Genomic DNA, 19,748 nt, shown 5'->3' with positions numbered 1-19,748 from the left:
ATCTTACACTTTTTATTTTCTAATAATATCCCAAAAGGCGAAAAAAATTCTCATGTAAGGGGTTAAAATGAACATTTGACAATTTTCAAAATTCAAAATAACATTTTCTGCATTCAAGCTCAAAGAAAAGAATAACATCAGAGCAAATGAACAAGCTTAATATCTCTCTCCCTAAAACCTCTAACTTTTTTTTTATTTCTTTTGAAGTTCTACGCAACGGGGGTAGCCCATCCCCCAACCCATAACCCCCTACCCCCAATGAATTCGGATTAGCTAAACACTTTAGTTGCTCAACAAGCTATGGAACCAATGACGAGGTTCCACGCCAATAGGGCTGCCGATGGGTAGGGTTTGGGTTAGAATCAACTAGAATCGGAATTGACCCAACATGAAATGTTGAGGACCCAAACCTAATAGGTTCTGTAAACCGATTGATTCTTGGGACAATCGGGTCGAACCTGATAGACCCGATTATAATAAATAAAAAATAAATATTTATATTTAATATATATTAAATGTTCTATATATTATATTATATATTATAGGGTAAATCTCTTAAACTATCCCTATTGTTTGTAAAATTGGCTAATTGTACCCTTACTATTTACATATTGTCTAACGCTATCCCGACTGTTTCTAACAATTGACTACCCCTACCATTAGCATCCCTTAATGCTCCATCACGATCTACGCACATGTGACCCCACGTGACCTATAAATTTTTTCGACGACCATCACAAGTACCCTTATTTCTCCCACACGGAATCCACTTCTCAAGTAGAATTGGAATCTTCACCTCCACCACTTCCACTACCACTAGGACTTGCCGGTCGAAGAGCTTCCAAGCCCGTAATCTCAGAAGAATATATCTCCACTGTAGAAGACCATCTCTCTTTTTTTTCTCCAGAACAATCTTCTCGCCATCTTTCAGATTCCAATTCCGAACTGTCCCTAGGAGTGACGGTCACCGAGATCCCATATAACAATTCAAAAGATGAATCTTCTTGTTCACCTGTACAATTCGAAAGATGAATCACAAAACATTTGCAGAAATCCATTAGCCACTTGAGAAGGACTATTACAGTCTCTGGTGATTGTTTGTTTGCTCACAAAAACGACAACAAAAAATTTCAGTTTTCTTTTCATCTACAAATTTTGCTGTAAGATCTCTGCTAAAGCTTCCATGGTTTTGGGTTTGAGCACCAAGGCTTGGACCTTGTAAGATATCAGCTAGGTGCAACAAAATCCTCCATTATCCTCTAAAATACAAAAATGATTCTGGTTGAACGACAACAGCCACCAGGACTTAGACCTTGTAAGATATCAGTTGGAAGCAATCAAATCCTCTCAAGCATGAAGTTAGAGGCAAACCAGATGCTAAGATATCAGTTGGAAAGCAAACGCATTACTGCAGCAGCAAGACAAGCAAGAAGATGTCTAGGCTCTGTTTTCTTTCCAAAACCATCCCCTTTTCCATCTTTCACGAGGGATTGTCATTAATGAATTGTGTGCATTTTTTGGGAGCCAAAAGATCTATTATTTCCTCATTGTATAGATAGAAATATAACCTTCATACTATACTCGGCATTTTGAGCTTTACATAGGTGCAAAATTTGTTGAATAGCTCTAGTGATAACACCCACATCACTTGCTAAATCCCCATTCTCCAAAGACAGAAAAAGCAAGCAGAAAGAGGATCTCAAATTCACATAAAATGTAGAAAGTATTCAGATTGAAAGGCTTTCGATTAGTCTTTTCAAGGCATGACCGTTAGATGTATCTACTGTTTGGCCACCATTGTAGCTGGCTCCGTACTTGCAGGGGAGCTCTCTCTCCTGTCTGCCTTGCAACAAGTTCTGAAACCAGTCGATGAGGACAAAGAATGGTAGTTAGTTTTTGGGTTTGCATTTCAGTCGGAGACCAATTTGATCCATCTCCGAAACATCATTTTGTTTCTTTCAGTTGGATTTTATTTTAACATTTGAGGAATAGTGGAGGGCAAATTCAATATTTCGTTTCTTTCCATTAGTACTTTACGACAATGTCAATTTTTAGAATCAGTAAGGGTAGTTATATATATATATATATATATATATATATATATATATATATATATATATATATATATATATATATTAGGTTGAGTCTAAATTGGTTCGGAACTAGGTGGAACCGGTTCCAAACCGATAGTAATCGGGACCCTATATCAGGACCTGGAACCAACCTGTTGATTCTAGTTCCTAAAACTAAAACCAGCCCAATCAGTTTGGGTCCATCGTGTCGGCCCCGACCAACTGACAGCTCTACACGCCAATAATAAATCCATGGCCCCATTGTAAACAATGTGGGGCCATGTATTTAAATACTGGCGTGGAACCTTATCATTGGTACCACAACCCACTAAACAACTAAAGCATTCAGCTAAACCTTGCTCCACCCTAACCAGGTGCAAGCGGGATTAGATCCCAAGTTTCCGCTATGACCAGGAAGAGACCTTACCAACCAATTGGTTTGCACCTTGCTCTTTTATTTTTCTTGTCTATGCACTTTTAAAAATTTGAGATGACAACAAAAACCATAGTTGCTTGTTATAGAACCTCCAACAATCACTCTTCTATCAACTCAATTTTTTCCAGTATAGCATGTTCAATATGTTCTACCTTTAGTCCAACAACACCCTATGTTCCCATGATCTATGAATCCTAGCCATACAATTGGAAGTCATGTGACACCAGCATTAATACCTTGCAACCCTAATAAAACTACCCTCTTCTAGTGTCTTAGCTTAAAGAGTAGAGCCACCAACATTATCTCCTTCATTAATATCCTTATAACCCCAATCGACAAAGGGTTCCTTATCCATGTAGTTCATCCATTTTTCTAAAATACTCAATGCCACTACAACTCTAGTGATTCCATACAACAACTCATTGTTCATCTATCAAACCAAACATGTGTAAAAGGTAAAATAACCATTCATATATTATATAAGGTGAAATGAATATAATGGGGTTTCACTAACAAATGAACAAAAAAAATCATACCATAAAATTAGGATAACAAACCATTTAGCAAAAAAAACAAGATCTATATTTCAATCTAATTTTGAAACAAGGAATAATGATGTACAACAAATAGCTAGGGAACTAATAACTCAGGATTGGAATAAAGAATTCTATTTTGTTAAACAACAAAGAACAATGGAACCAATTAAGGTTGAATGGCTGAATTTTGTAGTTATAACAAAAATGAGTGGGGTATAGAACTATAAACCCATTAAAAATGTAATGTATTATATTGATTAAAAGAGAATGGAAATCCTTGTACAATTAGGGTTTGTACATGGGAATATACAAGAAGTGACAAGTATTCACTATTATATTAGTTCAAAACTGTTTACAAAAAAGATCTTCATATTAAAAAAATGTAGTTTTTCCCAAAAAAGATTTTGAAAGATGATGTAAGAAGATCAACATAATTACAATTTTAATTTGTTTTTCATATGTTTTGTTTAACATTATCAAACCATATATGATGATGTAAGATGATCAAACTTCTTGTAAGCCACACCAATTTCGATATTAAATCCATATCAACAACTAATCAAATTCTCATAAAAGATTTAATTTAAAGCAAATACAAAGTAATAATTGCAAACACAAGATTCTTAGGTTTAATTTGGGGTTCTTCAATTTAGTTTATATCTTTTAATTTGTTCAACTACATGCACTATGATACTTTCATAATAAACCCTTACAACTATTTCATTCAAAATAAAAAATACATGCACAACCTTTAACACCAAACAACAACAGTTACTACAACTACTACAATAAAAGTAGTAGAAAATGACTTAATAAACTAAAAAGACACACTTTAATCATTGTTAATGTTGTTACAACTACACATAACAAAATATACATGAATAGGACAAACCACACACATAACACATATGCTTGGTTCCACCATCATACTTTTTCCTTCAAGCATGTTTGCTATTAAACACTTTTTAAGAGTGGCTATCATTCATAAAATGAAAAACTTCAGATCTTATTTTTTGTTAACTCACTTATAAACATAAAATTGATAGAATCTCTTGCTATTGGTGTATCAAATAAGATGAAATTATGTAACAAAATTTATGATGGTAATAAAGTGACAGTGGATTTATCAGCCACATGGACAGACTTAAAGGAGAAAACATTTATCAAATTAATGGTGAAGATGGTGAAGGCCAATAATAGGCCTATATTAAGCTTTAACAATGAGGGTTGGGCTCACATTAGGGACAATTTCAAGAAAGTCCATTATAAGAGCTATGCCCATTTATAATTCAAGAACAAATACAATCATTTATACCAATGTATGGAACAATACCATAAAATTTGTTCCCACATCGATGTCATGGTAGACTTAATAACTAAGAAGCCAATTGCTAATGAGGATGTATGGTTGAACATATATAGGGTAAGTATATTACTATATCTAATATAATATCCATGTTTTATTGGTATAAATCTTGATTATAAATTAATATATAGAAATACAAATGGGCAAAGAAATTCAGGATGCAGAATTACCGGTTTTGGGATGAGTTAGAATATGTCTTTAATGCAACGCAAGCAACTAGTAATAGGCACTATTCAACCATCAAGGACCTTAAGCAAGTGTTTGATTCCACCCAACAAATGAATAGTGATCATATTGATATTCTTGATGATTATGACATGCCATACATTGGAGATTCACTAACAAATCCCTATTTTTTTATCGTATTTAAGGCACTGAATATGCCATTAGTTCATGGGTGGAGTTAAAGAAGTTATGTATAGATGATGCTATCAAGATCAAAGAGAATGCAAGGGATATGCAAAAATAGATGGAGATAGAGAAAGAACAAATAGAGATGATTAAGGAAAAGGAGAGGGAGAGAGAGAGGAGAGGATGGTAGCTAGGGATAGGGGAGGAAACAAAGAGAACTTTCAAGTATTCAACGATGTATTTTGATTCTCAATGAAGTTTTTGAAGCTTCACAATTCCCCTATTATTGTTATTTTAAGGCGATTGAACTATTCCATAATATGAAGATGTGGGAGTCTTTCCTCATAATGACACCAAAACTAAGGCTTGCTCAGTTGCATGTTTTAATGGGCAATGGACAACTAAGCAATTAATTTGACTAACTGACTTATTCCCTCCTTTGTTAGATTGTACTATAGTTGTATTAGTTTAGGTCTCTATGTTAAACTTTAATGTTTGATCACTTTACTTTATGGTTTATGTGCCACCACATATATTAAACCAAGGTTTTTAAAACTGACCTAGAGAACGAATCAGTTAGGGGTCCGACTAATGTGTCGAACGGTCTAACCGTTTGAATCGAATGGTCGGCCTGTCCTGACAAAAAAATTTTAAGAAAATAAAAAAAAAATAAAAAATGGTAAAATTGTTCGAACGGTTAACCGCCTAGGTCAGCGGTTTGTTGACCAAAACCAATGGTTTTTGGGAAAAATCCAGTTTTAGGGAAAAACAGAACTGATCACCTGATCGGTTCTTGATTCTTTTGATTCAACCGTTCGGTCCGGCTCGGTTTTGAAAATCATGCTTTAAACAAATTTTAGGTTAAGATATTTATGTTAGCGTTAACTTGATAGTTTGTATATGCAGAATAGATGTATTCAACTAATGATAGTTATAAAAAATCATCTTCATCGGATAAAGAAATGATGATGTATTACGTATTCCCTCTAGTATCAAAGTTATATAGTACATGAATTACTAAACAACCATGTATGACAATTCTTTAAGTGGATACACATATGCTTGGAATGATGTTCTAAATGACTTAGAACACGTGAATAGATATTATAATTCATTTAGGATGGAGAGATATGTATTCAAAAAATTTAGCAAATCTTATTAGGCGGATGGAATATCTAAACGATATACAAAAGACCAAAATTAATGAATCTTTTGCATTCTTCTTGTTGACGATTGGTCAGAATGAGAGAAATCGTATGATGGATGAGTGCTTCCAACATTCTTCTTGGACAATCAACACACATTTCAAGAAGGTATTATTGCAATTTGCAAGTTAAGGAGAGAGCTTGTAAATCTACCATCATTCAATGAAATTTCAACATTTATTAGGACTTTAGAAGATATATTATCCGATGATTAAGGTAATTTTTCCATTTGAGATTGGTTAGTTGGTTCATTATTAAATTTTTTTCATATTGTACTATAGTTATATTGGGTTATGGTATTAGGATTGCTTGGGGCTATGATGGATGGCACACACACATTTTAGCTATTGTGCTAGTTATAGAGAAAATTCCTTATATAGGAAGAAGAATTGCGGTTCAAATGTATTAGCAATATGTGATTTTGGCATACTATTCACATTTGTATACATGGGTTGGGAAGGCTCACACAAGGTTCAAAATTTCATAACACATCAGGCTATATCAGCCAATACATATCATTCCAACAAGAGCCCAATATGTGGAATGTGTAGAAATCATCGGTTCCGTTTCTTTCCATATGTATTGTTGATACAGGCTCATATTAGGTTACTTTTGGCTTTGTATTGGTTGATACGGGCCCAAAACAATTTGATATATCCCAGTACACTTGATTAGTCAATCCTAACTTTTCTTTCATTAATTAGTCAATTACTCCTACTTTAAATTTAAATTTGAATTTTAACACCTAATTCGAATGACTTTAAACAATAGCAAGATTCAAACCTCGGTCACTAGTTTTTAACAACCGTAAGTCACCATTAGACCATGCCCATTTATTTGTTATGGTCATATGCATTATTATTTTTAAGTAAAACTTCTCTTTTCTTAATGGATATTTACTAATAAATGCTAGAATTAATTATTAAAATTTATATACTAATAAACATTAATATAAATTGATGTACATACATAACATTTATATTGGTTATTTGAAAATTGATGTATACACATTCATATTTTAGTTTTTTTGTTTTCTCACATTTTTTATTCCATCATTTTCAACACTTATTAATTATAATTATTTATAATTAAATGATTATAAATATGGATTTTTACATTTAGATATCTTATTTACAATCATTTGAATTTCCTAACATATTTATATGTATCTTAATTTTTTAGCCATATTTATACGTATCCAAAGCGTATGTTGATACATTTCTTAAAATTGTCTTTTCAATACACCTTGCATTTTCGATACTTTGAACTTTGGGCTCAACACATGACTCTAAGGTCTTTGTAGAAGCCATTGATAAGCCAAACGTAGGGCTTCTAGTGCCCCCACCAGGTGATTGTAATTGCAAGTTTGTGTCATTTTCACTTATTTCATTATTCTCACCACTAGAATAAAATGAAGGTAAGTATTACCTTGTTGATGCCGATTTTGTTAGCGCACTTGGTTTTCTTATTCTTTATATTGATTACAAGTTATCATTTATCTAATTTTTGAGGGCACAATAGTAGGTTCAGGTCAAAGGAGGATTTGTTTAACTACACACACCCATTACACAATGTAATCGAGCGTTGCTTTAGGGAAGTAAAAGGCAAATTCTCCATTTTGAATAACATGTGCTATGACCTGGATATGCAATGGCTCATTGTTGCAATATGTCATTGTATTATGAGCGTAATGAGGAATTTGTGAGCCAACGATATGTTGCTTAATCTTCCAATTTTACACAGAAATAAATGCAATCAGAGATAACAATGCTAATGCTTTATGGAAGAGACACTTGAGCCATAAACTTTATTTTGATACAAAATTTCATTATTGCATTATTATGATATGACAATGATTGAGAAATTATTGTTTTTTTACAAAATTCTATTATGTTCAATAGTTTTCCTATAAAAATATACTATTTTCTACAAAATTTTGGTTTTTGTGCATTTTATGCTATTTTCTACATTTTCTTGCTATCTAATCAATACCAAACATCTTCAAAATTGATTTCTAAAAAATCACTTGTCATGGAGAAAATGATACCAAATAACCAAAAAGGGTGATTTTTGAAAAATAATTGATTTTTTCAAAAATCAGGTGTGAGGAATCATCATTGATGCCAAACATCACGTAGTTAGATTGAATTCAGATTTGACTCCATTTGATCTTATCAAAATCTGAATTCAATATATATATTTACACTAATTTATTATATAAAACTTGAGTCTTCGAATTCAATCGAATTTTAGATTGGATTCAAATGCAATTTTTTGGATTCAGATTCAAATTCACTGCCTTCATTACCAAGAGTTGTCGCCAATTAGGGCATCGGTAAGTGAAACACATTATTTATTTGATGGTTCTATTATCTCTATTGTATACAAAATGCCCCTAGTAACCAAAGTAGCAAACTCTTTTTAGATTTATCAGTGAAGTTAAACATTGTTGGGTGAAAAGATAGGTATGACCCAAATCTTTAGCATTTTGGGTTGTTTAATGATATCTGTTCGATAGCTCTTTAGGATTAAAGCTTAACATTGAAGTGCTATCATAATTTTTTAGAACTATTAAGAGCGTTCGTTATCAATTTTTTGCTTAGCCTTAACTTTGCGTTTACTTTTTATTTTTTCCATTTTCACGTTAAGACTGTAATAACAACAACAACAACAACAACAACAACAACAACAATAATAATAATAAGAATGAGGGAATATTTAGAAATTATTACTATTAATCTATGTATTATTTAATTATTTATTTACTTATTTTATTATTTTAATTAATTAATTATTAAATACACAATTATTAATTATAAGTTAATTCATTAATTAAAAATTATGTAATTATGTATTTTTAAACATATTAGTTGATAATTAATTATTAAATGCTTGATTTAAAAATGATTATGTAATTATTATCATTATTATAATTATTTATTCAATTAATTAATTGATAATTAGTTTGTTAAAAGTCTAACAAGCTTTCTCATATCTAGGGCTGAAATAGTCAATGTCATTTTTTAGAACTTAACATTTAAATTTTAGAGCAACATTCTCTACATTTAGACTTTTAAGCCAAGAGAAATTCATCAACTCCAATACACCTCTAAAAGTAATTATTACAATTTAAGAGGTATTCAAATGTCGAACTTTAATGCAAACGAATAGGCCCCAAAAAGTAGAAAAATGAACGTAAGCTATAAAAGAATAGAACTAATAACGAAGAAGACCCTACAAGTGTTTAAGATGCTAATCACTTAGCCAACCATTAGCCAGCCACCAAAAACATAGGAACTTGAAGGGGTAGGTTCAACCTTGGTACTGACTCAATTGTTTTGTCTCCATCCAAAGAAAGAAAAAGCGAAATAAGAGAGTCATTACTATTATTATGAATTGTAATGGAACTAAACCATGAGTCAAAGGTAATGATGTTGGTGGGTACACTTAAGAGAATTGAAATCAAAGTGGACAAGAGTGGGAAGTGAAAAAGGAATAATTTGGTTAAAAAATTAAACCTTTTTGTTGGCTCATTGTCTTTGCAATTTACTTCTAAATATATTTGTTATTGTTAATCTATAAAATTTTTATTAATTTTTTGTAAAAAGTCCTAATAATATTCTATTTTTTTACAAATTTTATATCTTTTTGTATAAAAGTAAACCTTGATTATCACACTCATTTTTGTTTGAAATGATAAATATATGATATTAGAGATGTGCTCAAATATTTTCTACAATTTATTTTTTATATTTTTTCTAATTTGTATTTTTTGTTTTTTTAATTTTACTATTTCATTATGACATCAGGGTTAACACATTTGACCCAAAAGTTGAACTATTGACCCACTACAAAATAGGAAAAAAATTTTCATTTTTGGCCAATTTTAACTTTTGTATTTTATTTTCATCAACAATAAAAACAATTATTCTTTATTACACTTATATTTTTAATATAATTCATTTAAAGTATTAGATATGTGCAAATTTTTCTTTAATTTTTATTTTTTTGTATTTTTTGATATGGTGAATATATAATATTAGAAATTTGCCCTTAATTATTTATTTATTATTTTTTTTAAACTTTTTTATTTAACTATAACATCATGGGTTGGCCCATTTGGCTCAAATGGTTGAATTGCTTACTTACCACCAAAAGAATGCAATTGTTTTTGAAAATAAAGTCCATGAAATTAAAGGAATTATATATGTAGGTTTGCTAACCTTATGAAATAGACTCATCAAGCCGCCTACCTTTATAAAAAAAAAAAAACTATTTTGTCCACTAATTACTAAATAAGATTGTCCACTAATTACTAGGGGTGAGCAAAAAAAACCGAAAATTTGAATCAAACCAAAAAATCGGTTAATCAAATCGGTCGGTTCAATTTTGGTTCGGTATTTTCAAAAAACCAACAGTTTTGGTTAACCATTTAAAAAAACCGGCGGTTAACCAAACCGACTAATATATATACAATAATATATATATTTATATCATATTATATATATTATATTATATTTTTATTTTTTTTGAAAATCGAATAAAAAAGTTCGACAGTCTGAGACTTTCAACCTTTCTCTTCGAACCTTGCAATTGAAAATTGAAATATATTATATTTTATTTCAATTGAAAACCAAACACTACATCACTACCTGCCAGTCTCTCAGTCTAACAGTCTCTTCAAAAATCGAAACCTTTCAACTTTCTCTGTTTGTCTCTTAAACCTAATACCTTCTCTTAGTTCTCTGTTTCTCATTCTCTCAATCTCTCAATTCTCTGTTTCCTAGTCTCTCAGTCTCTCTTGTCTCTTAAACCACCAGCACCAAGCAACAACACCAGTTGCCACCTCACTGGCAAGCAAGCACCAACTCCATCTCTGATCTCTATATCTCTCTCTCTTCTCTGCAGCTCTGCCAAGCACCACCTCTCAAGCTCTCACTTCAAGCAACAACCAACAACAACCACTGACACCAACCAGTTCAGCACCGACAACAACCACCAACAGTTTTAGGTACTTTTTTTAAATGTATAAAAAACCGAAAAACTGAACCGTGGTTAACCGGTTGTATCGATTCAGTTTCGGTTTGGATATTTAAAAAATTGAATAGGTCGGTTTGGTTTGAAAAAATACCCCACGGTTCGGTAGCACCCCTACTAATTACTAAATAAAATTAAAGGCAACCTATTTTGTTATTTCTATAGATAGATGATGCTTTGTTTTTATCGTTAACAAGATCAAAGGAACTTTGAAAGAATAGAGAGGTAAGTGCAATCCTATTTTTGCAATATCTTAGGAAAAGAAACATGTTACTTATTAATACATGGTATGTCCAAGGAGAGTAGCCCAAAATAGGTTGATGTGACTTTTCAATTCACCCTCTATCCATAGAGAAAAGTTCTAATGACTATAAAAAGTAGGGGTATTCACATTAAATGTCAAGCCGACCAAACTGACCCAAATCGACCCAATCCGAGTTGGTCGGTTTTTCAAAACCATCGATCGATTTCGATTTGTATGAGAAAATAAACTGACAACTCAATTCGGTTTCAGTTTTCATACAAACCGAACTGAACCGATCCTATATGTTTAAGTAATTATTAATTAATCCCTACCCTATATGTTAAATGTTGATATATTTTATTTGTGTTTTGTTTGAACTTTGAAAAAAATTAGTTATTTATGATAAAAACTAAAAAGTAAAACCAATACAAATCTAATACAATGGTACAATATTTAATTCAGTTGTGTATAAATTTAAATATAGACAAAAAAATCAGTTTTGCATAAAAAACTAATCAATTTAAAAATATATTTTGATTTTGCATAAAAACTAAAAGGAAAAAAACTTAAATATAAATAGATATTTTAGTTTAAAATATATATAAAGATCGACTAAATCGACTACGTCGGGTCAATTGGAGAAAATGACTCAAACCGACCCAACACGACCCGTGAACACCCCTCCCTAATAAAAAGTTGAGCAATTTGGTATAAAATAAGTAAGGTTTGTAATAAATTGACCGAATTCATGACAATATGCCTATATTTGAAAGCCTAAAAATAGTAAATAAATAATAGAAAGAGAAAACAAAAGTTTGGATCTAAAACATTGAATAAAGATATCAAACGAAATCTCTAAAGAGAGAATTGAACCAAAAATCTTATACAACCCAAAACTTTTATTATTATCAAATGTGAGTCAGTTGGACTTGGCAAAGAATTTAAGCCCTAATAATTTTATTATTATTTTTAATGAGAACTTTTCTTTATCCATCAACTATTCAACTTGAAATCTCACCAACAATGCTTAATCAACACCATTTGCTTCTTTGTGTGCGTTGTTGCTGAAATAATTGAACTCTATATTTTGATATTACACTACTTCCAAGCATACTAAAAATAAAAGGTAAACTACTGAAACCTCCCCTAAAGTTTGGTAATTGCAATCACCTTCCTTGAACTTTCTACTGTAGTTGCAAGTGGACCCCCTCTGTTAGAATTCTCTAAAAAGAGGCATCAAAATGTCCAAAACACCCATGCAGTCTTTTGACCAAAGTGTTTATTTTCCAAATTTTCTCTTCATATGAATTGTTATCTCAAATCCTTTCTATCTCTTTTCTGAAATTGATTTATTTTTCAAATTTGCCTTTCATATGAATGGTTCAAAGGTAAAACTGCAAATTTAAATTCTCTCTTTTTCTTTTGCTGTTCATGAAACTTGCATTTTTCTTTTTTACGAACTTCAAAGGACGTTTTGGCAATGGTCAAAAACTTTAGGGGAGGTTTCAGAAATTTACCCTAAAATAAATAACGGGGTATCTAAAGACCACATAAAAGGAGATGGTGTTGGTATAATTTTCCGTTATATTTAAGAATAGAAATTCACCAATTAGAGCGTAGGGGCCATTTCAGGATTCCTATGATTAGACTCATTTCTATTTCTTTATTACAATGGTAAATGGCTCCATTTTAGACAAGGATTGTGGAATTAAATGATAATGAAACTAGATCATTTCATGTGGCATGGGATGGGAACACTCAAAATTCCAAAACAAAGTTTTCCACTCTTCTAAGGGTGCACATGTCTCCCTTGTTCTAGCACCCACGTCAGCTTTACTAAATAGCTCAAAAACATGGAATGACCACAACACAAGTGGTCCAACATATGTAACTTTTTCAGTTCAACATTGATCATTTCCTCGGTCAGAGCCCATGTCGATGGATAATGAAGATGGACAACCATCCAATTTACTGTTTTCTTTTGGAGATCGAAAAGATCCAACCAATTTACTGGAGAAAGACCTCAAGCCTTTTTTTGGGCGGTGAGAATGGTTTCTGATCATCCTATCAAATTTAAGTTGGGGAGATTGACAATAATATCTGTGCACAGACCACTAGCATCTTACCATGAAATACAAGGAAGCAGAGGAGGAACTAAAAGACCATTACGCAATGTTAGTTCCAGTTATCTGGGGTCTTGGGAAAGGTAGATTGATTACATACCTAAACTTTGGCATTTTTCTGCACAAATTGGCTGCTCTTGCCTCTCAGACTCAAACCCACATTCTCAAACTTGTTAGCCCAAGATTCTACCATTATACTAAGCAGTGGCCCCTAGGCAGGTTAGGAACTAAATAAGACAAAAGGTTTTGAAAAAAAGTAAATGCATTGTATCTTTTCCAGAAAAGCATAAATTTAATCATTCAGTATTTTTTGGTACACTGATATTGTAGGCTAGTGGTGATGTAGCCCCTTTTGGTAGCAAAGGAATTATGGAAAAGAGAAAGAAAGAAGACCAATTTACAGGTCATTTTCTCATAATATCAAGAACCAGCTACAGGTCCAAGAGTTAATTTTACACCATCAATGAATGGAATAGGAGTAATATTAAGCGTCTGAACCAATCTACTAATATCCATAGATATGTCAGCTGGGGACCTCACACCACGGTTTACCTGAAAACAGGCATTCCAGTTTTAAGCAAAGTGCAAAAATTAAAAAAAATGGAAAAAATAAAGGCTAACTTCCATATATGTAGCCATTTAATTGATCTTAATCATTCATCTGATGCTAAAACTTGGGCACAGAAAAGGTAGTTAATAGCTGACAAAATCATGCAAATCACATTGGGACAAACTGAAGAATTAGTGGGTCATGTGTACTGTATGAAATGAAGCAGCAAGTTTTCTAACCATTGCCAACATCAAACATTATTTTAAATACCAAAACCCAGTGTTTCCCCTAGATACCACACATTGGAGAACATGCTTTGACTTATAGCATGCGTCTGAACATAATTTTAGAAAAGCAACACGTACCGATGATGAAGATACAGATTTGATTAAAGAGATATCATATCCTCTAACAGCCACTACTGTCTCAGCCATTTGAAAACGTGATACCCTATCTGGTCCACCAACATTCAAAACTAATTGTATTTGCCTACCATCTGTAATAAGCAGAAATAGTACCATAAATCATTAAGATGTTAAGGTAGCAAAAAATGGGAAAAAGATCAAGCAAACCCCGTGATTGAATGCATGATGTAATTATCACCGACACCAGTATGGTATGTATTTTAGGTATAATTCAAAAGATAATAAAAATGAGCATTTCTCCAGAAAAAGGTGCATAGCAGATAGAGTTTTTCTTGACAAGTAGGCCTTATGTGAATTCTATATCAAAACAAGAGCATTTCTGGTCATTTTTAATAGTTTAAATGTGAATTCTATATCAAACGCCTTATGTTTTCCATACCCTTGCCATATATAATGGTAGCAAGTGAAAATAATACCTAGATCACATCCTCCATACACTGATAAATAATCTTAAGAGTTAAAAGTTAAGATGTTACTATTTATCAAAAAAAAAAAAAGTTAAGATGTTACTCTATGTATCAGATTCTAAGATGTGATGCCTATGGTTGGTAGATAGAGTAAGGAGGTCTGAAAAGAGCATGAGAACATAAATGTAACAGTTTACCAACACAAAAGAAATATATTTAGCTGGCACTACTAACAAAAATCAATCATACTAGTGTTTTAAGAGGACTAGTAATGGGAATATAAAGTTGAATGGAAAGTTAGCAAGTCATAATTTCTATATTTATCAGAGATAATGCTAAGAAATTCAGACCTGTGGTCCAGCTCTTTGTCAAAGTCAGTATAGTAGCCACTACATCATTGACATAAACAGGGCAGCGGAATTCATCATGAAAGAACTCCACTTTGTCTCCCCTAGAGAGGACACTGTCAATCCACTGAGCCACAAAGTCATGGATCACTGGTTAAAATCTATGCAGAAAAAGGAATGAACCTTAGGAACAAGATAAATAATTTTCATCTAACTGATAGAGAAAAAACCATCTAAATAAAATCATTTCTCTTTTTTACCCACATTTTTCTGTTCAGTCATGATGTGTTTAAACCTGGATAAATCTGTATATGGATGATTTGTGAAAACTAATTTCACATATGCTGGGGTAAAACCTGCAACATCATGGTAATCTTGCAGTTTGTAAACCAATTAAAATAATGAACTCAATCTTATAGTGTCCCAAGGTTCTCATTTCTGCATCTTAAGCAGAAATCTGTAAGCCAGTAAACAAACACATAAAAGTGCACATACAAATTGGTCAAATCACAGAGATGACTTATTCAACATTTCTTGAAACCAAGCTCATTGACACTAAAGATCCAAAATCAGCAAGTTCAGGAATTTTTTCCTTTACATTCTCATAATCCCAATGTACCAAACCTCTGGACTATAAGAAGCCCTTATTGTGGAGCTTTTGAGAAAGAAAAGATAAATCCTAATGAATTATTAGAAATTCCTGAAACATCATTTTCCAAATAAAACCACAGAATCTAGACACAGAGGAAAAACCTTTGATTGATAAATAGATATATTCATTCTTGCACAAGGAAGCGAATCTATAAAAATCATGCAGGAACTGTTTCACATAATGCATCAAAGTATTTCCTAGAGAACTTTCAAACTGACTCATCTTTCCCAAAGTTAATTCAATTCTTCTATCAAGTCCAAACTCCAACTTTATACAATAAATCAGCTAATCAATTGCCTCTTTGAGCTCCAAAATAAAGTTCACAAAATTAACTCACATGGCAAACCTGTTGAAGTTGACAAGTTAACTCAGCGCTAAGCCTGTACTGGGACATATTTATATGTTTACAATTTGAAAATATGGAACATACAGTGTGTGGCTTTACCTGAATCGGAAGAGACTTTGTAACAGGGGAAATTGTCTGTGGCCCATATATGATACTGCTTCTCAAAATTGCAAAGTTTGAGCAGTTGGACTGAATAAACTGCTCTGCTGCTACTTTTGACTTTCCATAGACATTTACAGGAATAGTTTCATCATCTTCCTTGTAAAAGGATTTTTCTCCTTCATAAACTGAATTGTTGGAGAAATTACATTAGATGTTAGATCTCCCTCGAAAATAACATGAAAATAAAGAAGGAAAGCAATCTGGAAACTTGGAATATTAAAACACATATCAACACATATGGTTAAGAATTTAAAGCATGACATGATGTGCTCTATCCTGGATGGTCACCTCCAACTCCAATATATACCACCTTGCGACATTATAACTGTTCCAGGTTGGCAATAATAATCTTCTATTGTCCAATCCATTAGATGCTGCATCTACTGCTACATAATGTGTTTCCAAATCCTCTTTACTACTGAATCCATGTCATTTTTGTTCTCCCACTTTGATCTTCAAAGCCTTTGAAATATAGCAAAACACTACTTCTAACTGGATGTAAGAAAAACAACTAAATGAAGTCCAAATCTCTATTCATTAATTGTTATTTTGTGCCAAGGTATGACACATGATGCTAACAGTCCTATTTGAACCTGAGATTTAACTCATTTCCCAAGTCAATATTTTTCAATGTTCAGAGTTTGGATAAGGTAACTTGAAAGACTTAACTTACCATATTTCTGGGAGTCATCTATTGTAATGTTTCTTAACTAAGAATCCATTTGAATGCTGCTTCGTTGGATTCTCAAGGTAACATATTTTGAATAATAATTCAGCTGACCTTTCCTGAGTTACTTCAATAGCCCATTAAGATTCATAAACCACAACATTAGACACTCCAATTGCATGGATCAAATACTATAATAATCTAAGATGTAATCTACTCATAATCTATGTCAACTAGCTATATGCATTCACTGCATAAATGGGTGAGAAAAATAGAACTTTGAACTTTGAAGATTCCATTTTTGTTAATCCTCACCTCCCATACCGCAAAAGAATAAACAAAAGAAGTAAAACAAGGCAAAAGTTATTCAACATTTTTTCCCTTTCCTGCAGTTTACTTGAGATGTCTAAAGCTGATAGGTTGGAAAATCTTTGCTCTCTCAGAGAGGACTCTTGCGGATTCCACAATCTGGTCCTCTGCACTTGTAGTAACTTGTAACCTGTTTTTTTGGACCATATGTCGTTCCTAGCACATTTGTTCTTTTATTGTTTAAACTAAATGAAGTATGCTTAAGCAAGTCTTGAATGTTTTGTTTTTGAGAAAAATAAATAAGATTTGCCGTGTTCTACCTTGATCAGTCGATAGGTGAATCAGAAGAGTACTGCCATTACCAGTGCTAGACAACCATTTTACCAGAGAAGAAGGTACATTGGTAGCCATAGCAGCGTTGGGATCCGTTTCACAAGCACGGGGTATGGAAAGTGCAGCGCAATTAATAACCACATCAGGCTGGCAATGCAAGATTAACCATGTATCAGCACCAACAACCAAACTAGACGAAAAGATTGATTCTTTAGGAGTAGTAATATCAGCATGAACAGAGATACAACCCTCCAAAGTATTCGGTGTTTTACCTCAATCAAACACATTGTCATGTGGAATTAATAAAAACGCGGGAAACAAAGAAGAACTAGACGAAAACGCAGAAATTTAACTATTAAGGCGAATACCCAACTGCTAGAGAGGAAATTACAATATAAACTTTTACAAATGAAGCGCAACCAGTATATGATAGCTGAACTGAAGTTTGAACTTCTGACTATAAAAAGAAAAATTATATTCAAAAGAATTCAATACTTAAAACTAAGAAGTCCACAGAAAATCTATAATTATTAACAAAAGATCGGCACATGAATAACAAAAATTCAGAAGAAAAAGCAGAAAGTAAACTCTTTTTCACATTGTTCGAGAACAGACCTGACCAAATGTAGCGGAGATGGTATCGAAGCCTTGCCCTGTCTGCAGATCGACAGGGAAAGCAGGCCAAGGAGAAACTGCGTTAAGCAACTTCTGAGGAGGACTGGAGTGGTGGGTGAATGCAACATCGTATGGCTTTCCCTCCATCTCTAGAAATCCCTGCAACAGATGTTGGCCCAAATATCCTGTTCCTCCCACCACTAAAACTCTCTTCCGATCCATCTCTCTCTCTCTCTCTCCCACACACAATCTCTGAACGAAAGTAGAAACAGTAGCTGCCTTGCGCTCTCTTCTAACAGCTATTTCCTCTTTCACCTCTCCCACAGTCCCACGGGTAAGGCGTCTAGATCTACCGACCGGTTCATGTATTAGTAGTTTGTCGTGATCCAGTGGGGTTTAACATACATATGAGCCTCCTTTTTAACCATGTCGAGGGATGATGCGGACAATCAAGACCGTCCACGCTACAAGGCCACAAATTGGAGCTTGCATGCCGACGTGACCTTAATCCCTCATGAATAAGTCGGGGTCCACCGTCCACGAAGATAAAACGTCATTAGCATTTTAGTAATAATAGGTCACGCGCTACTGGATCGTTCATTGCTACAAACTCCTCCTCCCCAAACAAAACTTTCACTGAATCGTTCATTGCTATTACTTGGCAGTTAGCAGTTGGCACTCTCAAACCTCGAACGTTCTTGAAACTCCTTCCAAACAAAACAAAACTTCTCGTTCGTCGGTTCGTCCGCTCCATCGGCGATAGCCCCGCGCATTTCGGGATGACACCGGAAGCGTTTCTCCGAGAAGCGAGAAAGACCGAAAGAAAAAATAGAGGATAAAGTTTTTAAATTACCCTTATGGCTTAGCTGAGTAAATGTATTCTTACTGTTTAAAAATTAATTAACGCTATCTTTATTATTTTTGATAATTGATTAATACTTTTTTTACTATTAAAAGACGAAAAAGACTATTTTACCTCTTATTCTTCTTCAAAATTTTAAAATAAAACAAAGAAAAAGGAAAAAATGCTAATTCATCAAAACCCTAATCACATTTTATGGGGACACGTTTGGTTTTAAATGACAATAATCTTAGATTTTAAAATAAGAGAAGAGTATGTTTCCCATTTCACCCAATAACAGCTATTTTCAAGAGAAGAAAAGAGCTTGCCTCTAAGCAGCAACAGAACGACAAGAGTGGGAGCCATTCGGAGACGGAATAGTTGCGATAAAAGACCTGAGAAAACCTCTCTCTTGACCTGTACTCTCCCCCCCTCCCCCTTTCTTGTTTCTTATTCATCATGGCGGTCTGTCATTCGGAGATGAAACCGTGGAAAGTCCTGCCATCCCTAAATCCATCAGTTACTTAGAGACCATCTACAAAAATAGCATATGCTTCATAATGCTGCATGATCTGGGCACTCTTAGCTGGCTATGACCTGGGTTCTGACTGGAACGAACGGCACTTGAGAGGAAGGAGAAAGTGAAGGGTTTCCGGGGAGTAATCCCGGTGGAAACACTCCGATGGCTAAGTTAGAACTAGAGGAAATCCCAAAGAGAGAGTAG

At 33.2% G+C, this 19,748-nt stretch overlaps 1 protein-coding gene across 1 annotated transcript; it reads right to left on the bottom strand.

Moving 5' to 3' along the window:
* Positions 1-13,614: 13,614 nt before the first annotated feature.
* Positions 13,615-19,001, bottom strand: LOC148848570 (NAD(P)-binding Rossmann-fold superfamily protein). The gene is made up of 6 exons (XM_088952073.1): positions 18,184-19,001; positions 17,556-17,715; positions 16,197-16,384; positions 15,103-15,226; positions 14,286-14,416; positions 13,615-13,922 (listed from the first exon to the last, which is right to left on the bottom strand). The coding sequence occupies exons 1-6, from the start codon at positions 18,403-18,405 to the stop codon at positions 13,791-13,793; spliced, it is 957 nt and encodes a 318-aa protein (XP_088808199.1). The 5' UTR covers positions 18,406-19,001; the 3' UTR covers positions 13,615-13,790.
* Between the last annotated feature and the right edge of the window lie 747 nt (positions 19,002-19,748).

Source organism: Nelumbo lutea, chromosome 6, assembly GCF_056320005.1.
Source record: "Nelumbo lutea isolate HS-2025 chromosome 6, American lotus-T2T, whole genome shotgun sequence".
NCBI lineage: Eukaryota > Viridiplantae > Streptophyta > Magnoliopsida > Proteales > Nelumbonaceae > Nelumbo > Nelumbo lutea.
Note: the sequence above shows the minus strand (reverse complement) of the source record. Positions and strands in the feature narration are given on the sequence as shown.

Bases quoted from the DNA above. Each gene is read 5' to 3' on its own strand.
- LOC148848570 (XM_088952073.1), bottom strand. From the start codon at position 18,405: ATGGATCGGAAGAGAGTTTTAGTGGTGGGAGGAACAGGATATTTGGGC. The intron at 16,385-17,555 runs GTAGAACACGGC...CCAACAATTCAG, and splicing joins TCACCTATCGACTGATCAAG to TTTATGAAGGAGAAAAATCC. The intron at 15,227-16,196 runs GTAAAGCCACAC...TTTGTGGCTCAG, and splicing joins CAAAGTCTCTTCCGATTCAG to TGGATTGACAGTGTCCTCTC.